General features: G+C 40.9%; 2 protein-coding genes across 2 annotated transcripts; both read right to left on the bottom strand.

Moving 5' to 3' along the window:
* Window positions 1-118: 118 nt before the first annotated feature.
* On the bottom strand, window positions 119-3603 carry LOC309501828 (uncharacterized protein). Its single transcript, XM_082174122.1, has 5 exons — window positions 3176-3603; window positions 2945-3036; window positions 2005-2115; window positions 1652-1931; window positions 119-456 (listed from the first exon to the last, which is right to left on the bottom strand). The coding sequence occupies exons 1-5, from the start codon at window positions 3194-3196 to the stop codon at window positions 253-255; spliced, it is 708 nt and encodes a 235-aa protein (XP_082030248.1). The 5' UTR covers window positions 3197-3603; the 3' UTR covers window positions 119-252.
* A 179-nt stretch (window positions 3604-3782) lies between these two features.
* On the bottom strand, window positions 3783-8129 carry LOC309501797 (uncharacterized protein). The gene is made up of 3 exons (XM_082174070.1): window positions 7684-8129; window positions 4655-5325; window positions 3783-4581 (listed from the first exon to the last, which is right to left on the bottom strand). The coding sequence occupies exons 1-3, from the start codon at window positions 7720-7722 to the stop codon at window positions 4170-4172; spliced, it is 1122 nt and encodes a 373-aa protein (XP_082030196.1). The 5' UTR covers window positions 7723-8129; the 3' UTR covers window positions 3783-4169.
* Window positions 8130-12943: the final 4814 nt, after the last annotated feature.

The following is a 12943-nucleotide window of genomic DNA, read 5'->3' as shown; positions in this document are numbered from 1 at the left end:
TGTTGAAACAGCAACTTTCAGCTTCCTTTTGAATCACTGTTTATTGACATAAGTAAAACTGTTCCTTTGACAATATTTGTTGAAAGATTTTTCATGTTAAAGAAACAACTCAAAATCATTAACTGTTCTGAATTTATTTACAAATTAGTTTTCATAATTCATTCATTGTGCTGCTTTGTTACAGTTTTCAAAATATATACACAATTTGCAAAATAAATGTTTACAATGGTCTCACACAGTTGTTTGTGTATTTTAAAGACTTTCAAAATATTGAACCAAAGATGTATAAATATCTCTGCCATAACAGTCAGATGTTGCAAGAGGATTAAAGATGGATTTTACTGTTTCCATCAGAGCAGGAGTGATTGGGCACTCAATTTCTGGAACATGAACTCCAACATCATCTTCTGTCACACTATCAAACGTCTCCCAGTCTGTTCCAAACAGCTCCAAATTCTTAAATAAAAAAAATTAATAAAAAATTACATCATGCAAAAGCACAATTTGACAGTACAGGGCATGCAGAATTATTAGGCACATTGATTTTCTGATCATATTTTAGTCCCAGGCACATTTTGCCAATTCCAAACCATATTAATCTTAACTACTATTAATTTTGTATTTAATCATTTATAAGTGATATATAATTGTTCATGAAGGCTGGAAATGAAAAATGCCTTTAATTCAGGTGTGCAGAATTATTAGGCACGTTTTATTTTACAGTGACTCTTGAAGGACCAGCACCACATCCTCTTCTACCACTGTTTGAAGAATTCATCTTCCAGAAACTGACAGTAAGTTTTGGGAGTTCATTTTTAGTCCATCTCTGCAAAATAGACTTCAGGGTAGGAGATGGACTAAAAATTAACTAAATATTAACTCCCAAAACTTACTGTCAGTTTCTGGAAGATGAATTCTTCAAACAGTGGTAGAAGAGGATGTGGTGCTGGTCCTTCAAGAGTCACTCTCAATCTGTCTGTCAATAACGCCTATGAAAGAACAGTCTTCATGTATTTTACTACACTTCAGCTTGTGATTCTTATTAAGAGGGGGTCCATTTTAGGATTCTTTACCTAATCTAAGTCTCTGAGACCCTGACACCTTACTCTACTGGAGACTCCAGGTAGGTTGCAGTTCTGGAAAATGGTGGCGCTGGAGACTAAAGGGTTCCTGATGGTTTCACACTTAATTCTTAATTCTTTTGCAGTTAACATGTGTCTTTTCTTCTCCACCTGTTTTTGTCTGACCCTGCTGACCCAATGAGCATTTCACTGTCCAATGGTCATGCCTCAACTGCCATTTATAGTATTGCATTTTTCTCATGGGGATTTAATAATTTTTGACTTTTCAGTCTGAGTTAAATCTCTTTTTTGGCTTGTTTTATCTGTAAAATAAAACGTGCCTAATAATTCTGCACACCTGAATTAAAGGCATTTTTCATTTCCAGCCTTCATGAACAATTATATATCACTTATAAATGATTAAATACAAAATTAATAGTAGTTAAGATTAATATGGTTTGGAATTGGCAAAATGTGCCTGGGACTAAAATATGATCGGGAATAAAATATGATCAGAAACTCAACGTGCCTAATAATTCTGCACGCCCTGTATAACTTGAAGGCATAGAAAATCAATTAAAAAAACAAACCTGAAAACTCTCTTCATTGTCTCCAGATGAGTTGTGCATGTGTCCCATTATCCACATCTGGTTAGGGGTGAGCCCATTTTCAGACCGTAATGGATGATTGTCCCAGCCTTCAGAAAAACTGTGGAGGTCACGCTTCAGACGTGGGAGGAAGACATAATGTGCACAAAACACATGAAAGGAATCTGACAAGTCCATCAAGCCTTCTTCCTCAAGGCTGTGTAGTATTTTGTAATACAGCTGTGTTACGCTGACCCAGACGTCTCGCCACAGGCGTTCAATTCTAGAGAATACAAAATGTATCGATTAAAAATTATAAATTACACGATAGTGTGACATCCTAACTTGTTTATTACCTCTGATTATGTACGCTTTTCCCAGCAATGAAGCTTCCTCTTCCAGTCCCTTTCACACGAAACATGGTTTCTGCAACTGCCACATTTTCCACACCTTCATCACCCCGGACCCTGAAATGGAGGGGTGAAGGGAGAGGTTAAATCTGCTTGACTGCCATAATGTTAAGAAAATACAAATAAACATGTTTACTCATCATTACTCATTTACTATTATTTTTGGGTGATTTTTATTATATTTATCTTTTATTCTGTATATTTTTTAAGAAAATTTTTTACATTAAAAAAATCCGTATTTTGTAAAAAAAAAAAAAAAAAAAATCTATAAAAAATATTACAAAAATCTATAAAAAAATATAACTATGATATAAACTCAGTCTCTTAAATGTAACTGTTAGGTCAAAAAAAAAAAAAGGAAAAATGACAGTCATATCCCAGCAGAAACATGAAACATTATAATATGTTCTATTGGAGTGTGTGTATCGTGTGTGTGTGTGTGTGTGTGTGTGTGTGTGTGTGTGTGTGTGTGTGTGTGTGTGTGTGTGTGTGTTTTCTGCATTGGGGATATTCTGTAGTCTTAGCCCTTCATTTGGGTATAAATCTTTATTGTCTCAGATTTTGTATATATATAAAAAAAAAAATCAGTTTTCTCATAAATTCCATTCATTCCTATGTGGGTCAAAATGACCCATGAGGGACCCTTTTGTTACTTTTTTTATTGCACCCATTTAAACTCCTCAAATCCACTCAGTTTGTGTGTGTGTGTGTGTGTGTATTCCTGGTGCAAGTATGACAAAAGTAAAGAAATCTTGGACCGGTACGATCAACACACGATTTTTATAATTTTTGGGAAAATCAGTTTTGGGTCAAAATGACCTGAGGGACGGATGAGGGTTTAACTAAACGCAAGGAAGTGAGGAGCAGAAAAACTATTTTCTCATACCTTGAAGGCCATCCATGTTTTTGCACAGACTGGAGAAAGAATGATAAGGCAGTGCTTGAACGGTTGTTTGTTGCTGGTTCCAGGTACATGATCTATACCAAAAAAGAATGAATGTAATACATTAAAGCATTCAATACATTCAAACACAGATAGATAGTCAGATTATAGATAGATAAGTAATATTATTGATTGATAGATAGATTCCACTGGGTTGGAAATAAATGTGTTTACCTTTCGTGAGAACCAGAGCATATGAGCGGAGTGGAGCGGTGAGAATCTCCGCTCATCGCTCACGGAACTGTTCACCCCTCCGCTCCCCCGCTCAAAGCTACATCAGGCCGCTCCGCTCATTTTCGCTCAGCGCTCAACGCAGTTTGCTTCGCGCTCCACTCAAATCGCCCCCCGCTCGCTCCAAAAAAGGAAAAAAATCTACATGTATATCACTTGTAGCGGTCCCCAACCTTTTTTGCGTCACGGACCGGTTTAATATCAGACAATATTTTCACGGACCGGCCAAGGTGTGGCGGATAAATACAACAAAATAAAATGATACGCACGGCATAAAAAATGGGGTATTTTTTTTAAATAGCCTATAATAATAAACGTGAATCCAATATGTGTAGGCCATACTAGCAACTTTATTAGCAGCGTCCTCTAACATCGCGCCTAAAGACAACTGAAAGTCTGAACACAAACAAAATGCCCCCAAAAGAAAAAAAATCTCCATGTTTTCGGTGCTGATGCGTTCATAACATAAGGGTGGCGCTGCCAATAACGCACCTAAAAGCTGTCACAACGAACCGGCAAAATTAATGATTATGTATATGTAAAATATAGCAGGAGACATTTTAATTGTTTACTAATAAACCATTTTTTTTTATGTCTGTGGCTGGAAAGATGCTGACTCGCGATCTTCGCAGTATTGAACGCCCCAGAGAGAAATGCACATTTCATACGGATTCAAGAGAGCAGTCTGTTTTCTTTCGTTTTGAATTGTTCTGTTTAAAAGTAGACATTTCAGGCTTTATATATATGTCTCAGGTCTGTCAGGCAAGTAGGCTATACGCTGAGTTTCGGTTCATTTATGAGAAAAACTCCAGGTTCACCCGCCGGCGCCTTCGTGTCGTGATTATCTAATATATTTACTTATTTATTAAATCCAGAAAATTGGTTGATGAAACACTGATCAAAATTAAGATACAATTAATACAAAACGAAATTAAATTTAAAGACAGGCTTTGTGCTTTCTGTTTGAGGTCTCAGTGAAAGTTTTAAAGCAGTCTTTTAGTGCCGCTGTCAGAGCGCTCACGTCCGTAACGGAGAACTGTCCCATCTGTAACATTGTTTTAGTTTTTTTTGTGTGAAACAAATTTCTAAATAAATGCGACTTATAGTCCAGTGCGACGGCTATGCCTATATATGTTTTTTGTTCTTCATGGCGCATTTTTTGACTGATGCGTGGCGTGAGCGGAGCGGAATTGGAGCGGGAAATAGTGCGACGCTCCGTCCTTTTGAAATTGCCGCTCTGCGCTCTGTCCAAGATCCGCCCGCTCGCGCTCCCCGCTCGCTCCCGCTCCACTCCGCTCACATGCTCTGGTGAGAACCCATCTATCCCACCAAATATGATGATGTTGTACCTTCAAAGTAAAACCATGTTAAACGTAATATTGCATAACATTACACTTTCGTAGGTAAAATATAAGAACATACCTTATGAGCTTGTGATTCGTGTCAATATGGACTAAGGACAGTGGACTTTGAACAAAATATGACCTCCTGACAATACACCCCAGCTGTGTCATCCTTTCCAATATTCCAGGGGCATCCACTCTGTGCATGGATTCTTTTATGCGGTTCCACTGCACTCTATGTCCGTCTGCTTGCAGGTAGCCTTTTATCATCCTATATCCAGCATTTGGTAGTCTTCTTTTGATGGCCAAAATGGCATTATCCAATTCATTGTCAGATATGGTGCTATACGTAGTTTTTACAGACAAACCCAAGTCACGCATTCGGCGGAAGATTGTTGACTGGCTTACTCCTAAAATGTTTGCAATACAATAAACTGGTAAAGACATCTCTATGAGACGGGACAGCATTTCCTCGGAAACAATAAACTTAGGTCGACCTCGTCCACCACCACATTCCCTCGTAAGAACTGGGGCCACCTCTTGGGAAAGAGCTGCATGAATTTTTTGTTGTAAATCCATGAGGGTCTCCAAAATATCATTTGGCACATCAAAGATAGTGGAGGCTGATGACAAAATAAACACTTCTTGATTGATAACATATTGAAAATAGTCCAAGTCCAGCTGATGTCCATCTAAAACTGCACTTATTTGTGACCTGAGGCGTTCTAGTAGGTGCGTCATCAGCGGTCCCTGTAAGTCAAATTACTCTGACATTAATATTACTTAGACAAAATTCTCTCTTTTATTATAGTCCAGTCATTTTAAGCCAAAATGGGGGTCAACCTTGAACAAATTGCAACAGAAGCAAACTCAACTGATTTTGTATCCTCAATATGTCCCGAGTAAGGAAAAAAAAAGCCCAGAAGAATCCCATTAGGGGAAAGTTTCGAAAAAGACCCAAATATAGCCTATTCATACGCCTATTCATTCTTATTCTCACGTGAATAGGGTAACATTTTTAACCTTTAGATATCACCATGAAAATGAGTTGATTACTTACATCAAGACAAACAAAAAATGTATTACAAGTTTTTTGAAATTGTTTGTTTGACATGGACAAACGGTGCATAATCTAATTACATATGTGCTAATTTGCATAAATACCACAACAGGTCTAAACATTGGGTCTAGCCAGGTGAACATGTCTTGTTGAATCTTGTTGATAACAGAAAAATACTTAATGTTGTTAAGGTCTGAATGGAACCCATTTAGGGGCTACCCATGAGCATTAAAGGGATAGTTCACCCAAAAATGAAAATTCTGTCATCATTTACTCACCCTCAAGTTGTTTTCAAACCTGTATGAATTTCTTTTTTCTGCTGAACACAAAAGAAGATATTTTGAAAAATGTCGGTAACCAAACAGTTGATGGACCCCATTGACTTCCATAGTAGGAAAACAAAAATACTATGGAAGTCAATAGAACCTTAATTCTTAATTCTTTTGCTGTTAACATGCATATTTTCTTCTCCACCTGTTTTTGTCTGACCCTGCTGACCCAATGAGCATTTCACTGTCCAATGGTCATGCCTCAACTGTTTGGTTACAGACATTTTTCAAAATATCTTCTTTTGTGTTCAGCAGAAAAAAAGAAATTCATACAGGTTTGAAACAACTTGAGGGTGAGTAAATGATGACAGAATTTTCATTTTTGGGTGAACTATCCCTTTAATACATAGAGGCAGGAAGATGGGGTTTGTGGCTGGGTCCGTGGGACTGTTTCTGGGAATTTACTTTTTATTTTGCCTACCTTTTGTCTTCTGCATTCTCCTTACCATTGTCTCCTGTTCTCGCCTCAGACTCGTCCCCCAGAAACAGTCCCACGGGCCCAGCCCCAAACCCCATCTCTTAAAAAGTAATAAAGGAACCAGCCTAAGTAGGAACCAAAGTATTTCTTCCTGCCTCTATGTATTAATGCTCATGGGTAGCCCCTAAATGGGTTCCATTCAGACCTTAACATTTAGTCTTTTACTGTTATGTGTCACCAAGATTCAACAAGACATGTTCACCTGGCTAGACCCAATGTTTAGACCAGTTGTGGTATTTATGCAAATTAGCACATATGTAATTAGATTATGCACCATTTGTCCATGTTAACAAACAATTTAAAAAACTTGTAATACATTTTTTGTTTGTCTTGATGTAAGTAATCAACTCATTTTCATGGTGATATCTAAAGGTTAAAAATGTTACCCTATTCACGTGAGAATAAGAATGAATAGGCGTATGAATAGGCTATATTTGGGTCTTTTTCGAAACTTTCCCCTAATGGGATTCTTCTGGGCTTTTTTTTTTCCCTTACTCGGGACATATTGAGGAAGGATACAAAATCAGTTGAGTTTGCTTCTGTTGCAATTTGTTCAACTTTTTTCCTAAAATGACTCGACTATTAGTGATAAATGAAATATGACTTCAATACTTAAAGGACAAGTTCGGTATTTTACACTTAAAGCCCTGTTTACAGATCGTTTCTGATGAAATCGAATGGTTAAGATTAAAATTTGGACACATGTTGGTGTCCCGAGAATTTTAGGTTTCTTTCGCTAGGTTTCTAATGTGTGTCCAAATTGTAATCTTAACCGTTCTATTTCATCAGAAACGATATGTAAACAGGGCTTTAAGTGTAAAATACCGAACTTGTCCTTTAAACAGTGAACACTTATTACATGACCTGTGTATTAACGTACAGTGCACGTAACACGGCTGTTAGGAAGTCAACACTTAAAATTGCTCATTCTTTTATGTAGCCCTATCTCATCGCGCTACAGGCTGCAGTGATGACCTCCTAAACAACTGTCTTCTTTAAGCACTTAACTTTACATGTACTCTGAGAGCTTATCTTACCTACTATACTATCTCTGTAATATTGCTCCACTCTGTTATTAGTTATAACTAACGTTAACCCTTAAACACAGGGGTCGTCAAGTTCGGTCCTGGAGGGCCGGTGTCCTTCAGAGTTTAGCTCCGACCTCATGACCGCCAGGAACAAGTTTGATGACCCCTGCTTAAACATGTCAGATTAAAAAATAATAATAATTATTAACTTACTTGAGACGAGGAGTGAGCGCTTGGCTGCTGATCCGCCATTTCGGCGCCAGTGGTTTAAACCGTTGGTGGGGCGCATGCGCACTTCATTGAATCGATTCATCTTCCCTCGGATAGTAATGCCTGTGACCTTGATGACGTATTTTTGACAGTCGTTTCGCACACCGCACTTCGTGGTCGTAATTCGCATGTCGTGTGTGTAACAGAGCTGTTGTGAAAACAAGCGCCGTGTCTGTAAACTGTCACAGTCGTACATTTTAGAGTTGTACTCTAAAAAACACACAAAATCGCGTATCTGTAAACTGTCGTGGCCGTAGATTTTGGAATCCAACTCTGACAAAAAACAGAATTACATACAATAGTTTTAAATTACGCACGAGTATATTAAAAGTACACACAAATGTTTTGAATTACGTATGATTATTTTTGAAAGTGATTTTATTCCATAGTTTTCCAGCCCAAAACCTTGTCAAAAAACACCCAATCTGGCAACCCTGTCTGGGAGCTGCGCAGCTGAGCGTCATTAATTATGCAGTTATAGTGAGGTTACATATTTTAACAGCTGAATATCATATATTGTGACCTATCATATATTGTGACCTATGTGGTACTGAGTCTGTGATGACTCTAAATAATTAAACATGTGTCTATATTAGTCTGAATGGATGCTATATCAACCCTAAAACAGTATTTTGAAGTTTGAATCATTTATTAGGCAGTTACACTGAGGTCACATATTTTGATAGCTGTCTATCATATTTTGTGACCTATCATATATTGTGACCTCTGTGGTACTGAGTCTGTGATGACTCTAAATAATTAAACATGTCTATATTAGTCTGAAGGAATGCTATTGCAGACCAGAAACAGTATTTTGAAGTTTGACTCATTTATTAGGCAGTTACAGTGAGGTCACACATTTTGATAGCTGTCTATCATATATTGTGACCTATCATATATTGTGACCTATGTGGTACTGAGTCTGTGATGACTCTAAATAATAAAACATGTGTCTATATTAGTCTGAATGGATGCTATATCAACCCTAAAACAGTATTTTGAAGTTTGAATCATTTATTAGGCAGTTACAGTGAGGTCACACATTTTGATAGCTGCCTATTATTTTGTGATCATATATTGTGACCTATCATATTGTCACATGTCTGTCCTGTCTTGTTTTGCACTTGGGTGTTGGTTATGTTAAGTCAGGTGCTCATGTTCATTGTTAGCCCCGCCCGTCTTGTTAGCTAGTTATTGGTTAATTTGCCCCACCTGTTGTGTTCGTTACCCTCCTTTGTTTGCTCCCCTATTTAGTCTCCTTGTGTCTGTAGTCTTGTGTGGTTACGTTGTCTATGTTTGGTGTTCTGTTTCCAGTCCCAGTTCTGTTTCAGAGTTTCTTGTATTTTTCCCCCTTGTGGGTATTTTTGTTATTGTGTTTTTTATTAAAGTTCTTCTTGTTTTGGCTGCAATTGAGTCCTCGGTTTTGTTTGTATCTAACGTGACAGAACGTAACCAACACCTTGAGGACTCAGCAGCATGGAGACTCACGGGCTCGTTTCGTGGGAGAGTGAGTCTTTCAGAGGAACCCGTCTCGCTAAATTCAGGGGAATTCGTGGAGGACACAGGGGAGGAGATGCTAGAAGGGAGCACCAACAGTACTCTCCAATTTGGTCGTTTCGTGACCAAGGACCGACGAGGTTCAGCCCCGAGTGTTTTTCATCGCCGGTTCCCAGGGTTCCAACGCCGGTGACTCCAACGCCGATGATCCCAGGGACTCCGAGACGCAGGAGGAGAAGAAGGACGGGTCACGTCACACCTACCCAGCCAGAGACGGTTCATGCCACGTCTGCCCAGTCAGAGACTGTTCACGTCGCGTCTGCCGGGCCTGTGTCTTCGGACAAGATGGCCGACGCGGAGCTGGTGTTCCCTGAGGAGATGGCCACTGGAACATTGTTGGATTATTTTTCAACGCTACGGAAGATCCTAGAAACACCCAGGAATGTTCACGTCACATCTGCTGAGCCTATGTTTCTGGACAAGATGGCCGCCGCCGAGCCTGTGTCTTCGGATAAGATGGCCGCCGTCGAGCTTGTGTCTGAACTTGAACCGGTGGTGTCTGTTCCTGAGTCGGAGCTGGGGGTGCCAGTTCCAGTGCCCGAGCCGGTGGTATCAGTTCCAGGACCCGAGCCGGTGGGGCCAGTTCCAGTGCCCGAGCCGGTGGCGTCTGGGACATTGTCAGATTACTTTGAGCGTCTGGCCAGAATCCTGGAGAGACCTTTTGGACCCACAGTGTCTGTTCCTGAGCCGGAGCCAGTGTCTGTTCCTGAGCCGGAGCCAGTGTCTGTTCCTGAGCCGGAGCCAGTGTCTGTTCCTGAGCCGGAGCCAGTGTCTGTTCCTGAGCCGGAGCCAGTGTCTGTTCCTGAGCCGGAGCCAGTGTCTGTTCCTGAGCCGGAGCCAGTGTCTGTTCCTGAGCCGGAGCCTGTGTCTGTTCCTGAGCCGGAGCCTGTGTCTGTTCCTGAGCCCTCAGTGACCGCGACACTGGTCATTATGGCCACAGCCATGTGGTGTGTGTGGGCTACGCACACACTTGGACCGGTGGTGTCTGTTCCAGAGCCGGAGCCAGTGTCTGTTCCAGAGCCGGAGCCAGGGTCTGTTCCAGAGCCGGAGCCAGGGTCTGTTCCAGAGCCGGAGCCAGGGTCTGTTCCAGAGCCGGAGCCAGGGTCTGTTCCAGAGCCGGAGCCAGGGTCTGTTCCAGAGCCGGAGCCAGGGTCTGTTCCAGAGCCGGAGCCAGGGTCTGTTCCAGAGCCGGAGCCAGGGTCTGTTCCAGAGCCGGAGCCAGGGTCTGTTCCAGAGCCGGAGCCAGGGTCTGTTCCAGAGCCGGAGCCAGGGTCTGTTCCAGATCTAGTGCCTGAGTTGGTGGTGCCAGTTCCAGTGCCTGAGACGGTGCCGCCAGTTCCTGTTCCTGAGCCGTGGCCGCCCGAGGGGTCTTCGCCGCCGTGGCCGCCCGAGGGGTCTTCGCCGCCGTGGCCCACCCTGGCCCTCCCATGGACAGTTTGTTCCTCTTGTCTCACCCTGGTCTGTCCCTCCCGTCCCGCCCTGGTCTGTCCCTCCCGTCCCGCCCTGGTCTGTCCCTCCCGTCCCGCCCTGGTCTGTCCCTCCCGTCCCGCCCTGGTCTGTCCCTCCCGTCCCGCCCTGGTCTGTCCCTCCCGTCCCGCCCTGGTCTGTCCCTCCCGTCCCGCCCTGGTCTGTCCCCCCCGTTCTAGTGGAGTGTCTGGAAGCCACTCCTTAAGGAGGGGGTTATGTCACATGTCTGTCCTGTCTTGTTTTGCACTTGGGTGTTGGTTATGTTAAGTCAGGTGCTCATGTTCATTGTTAGCCCCGCCCGTCTTGTTAGCTAGTTATTGGTTAATTTGCCCCACCTGTTGTGTTCGTTACCCTCCTTTGTTTGCTCCCCTATTTAGTCTCCTTGTGTCTGTAGTCTTGTGTGGTTACGTTGTCTATGTTTGGTGTTCTGTTTCCAGTCCCAGTTCTGTTTCAGAGTTTCTCGTATTTTTCCCCCTCGTGGGTATTTTTGTTATTGTGTTTTTTATTAAAGTTCTTCTTGTTTTGGCTGCAATTGAGTCCTCGGTTTTGTTTGTATCTAACGTGACACATATATTGTGACCTATGTGGTACTGAGTCTGTGATGACTCTAATTAATTAAACACGTGTCTATATTAGTCTGAATGGATGCTATATCAACCCCAAAACAGTATTTTGACGTTTGACTCATTTATTAGACAGTTACACTGAGGTCACATATTTTGATAGCTGTCTATCATATATTGTGACCTCTCTGATGACTCTAAATAACATAACATGTGTCCAGAGTAATATGAAGGGATGACATACTACACCAAACGATATTTTGAAGTTTATTAATATTATTTAGCAGTTACAGTGGAGTGACATTCTGACAACTTACCCAAATGTGCTGGTCCATTAAATATTTAGTTATTTTTTTTCTTTACAGTAGAATATGATTATTTGAAATTTTAAATGTAGGCCTAGTGTAAGATTTTATTTAAGTTATTATATCTTGTTTTTATTTCAGACCCATGGGTCCAAATCATTGTAAAACACATACAACTACAAGCTGTCATTGCAATGCTTCCTTAAGCAGGAAAATACATTTTGTCACTTAACATTATTTAAAGTCTTTACAATATAATTGTTTAATCCCTCTATCTACACATATAATTATACAGTTCCTTAAAACAGCCTGCAAAGTGTGGGTATATATTATATATATATAAACATTTGGCTTGCACTTGTACCTAGCGTACTTACACCACAAGTGGAATGTATTTTAGCGAAGTTCAGTATAAACAGTCTAAACTTAAGAGAGCTATTTTAACATGATCAGAACAACCATAAATCTTATGCGCAAGCATATTAGCCTGCCCATACAATACAGCCCCGATGTAAATTACAAATGTAACTCGTGCATTGAATCAGAAAGAAATAATACATGTTTAGAAACATTTCAGATATTTATTTTCAGATAAACATGTAAATTACAAATGCAACTCGTGCATTCAGTCAGAAGGAATTAGAATAAAAAAAAAAAATCACATTTCACAATTTGTCACAGCGGACTAACGTTACTCTCTCATTATGAAGCAATATAAACCTGAGAATATACAGCTTTCAGCAGCGGCTTGCATTCATAGATGTAATGTTTTCTTGCGCAGTTTACGTAGATGCTCTTCTTCGTCCTTGATTATCTGCCACGCACGAGCATAAGATGTGCAGCAGCGCCCTCTTGGGTCACAGAATCTGATGGGTCACAGTTTTTGGTGCAACACCGGATTAACAATTTCATGTGCCCTCGGCAACAACATTCACACACACACATTGTAATTGTTTATTAATAAACAAGTGGGGGGGGTTTTTTGTCAGTCGGCTGCAAAGATGAGGTTTACGACTGGCGATCTTCGCTGTAGTGAACGCGCCAGAGAGAAATGCACATTGCATACGGATTAAAGGACAAGTTCGGTATTTTACACTTAAAGCCCTGTTTACAGATCGTTTCTGATGAAATCGAATGGTTAAGATTAAAATTTGGACAAATGCTGCTGTCCCGAGAATTTTAGGTTTCTTTCGCTTCTCCCCCCCACCTACAGAATGGCTGCATATGGGCACTGGAACAATCCTTCCAAAAAACGCATTAAACTTTCGTTTACAAAGACGTGAAACTCACCGAGTGGTCAGGGGTGTTCAC

This window comes from Leuciscus leuciscus (assembly GCF_965113295.1).
Source record: "Leuciscus leuciscus genome assembly, chromosome: 6".
Taxonomy (NCBI): domain Eukaryota; kingdom Metazoa; phylum Chordata; class Actinopteri; order Cypriniformes; family Leuciscidae; genus Leuciscus; species Leuciscus leuciscus.
The sequence above is the reverse complement of the archived record's forward strand: the minus strand, read 5'-3'. Positions and strand labels throughout refer to the sequence as shown.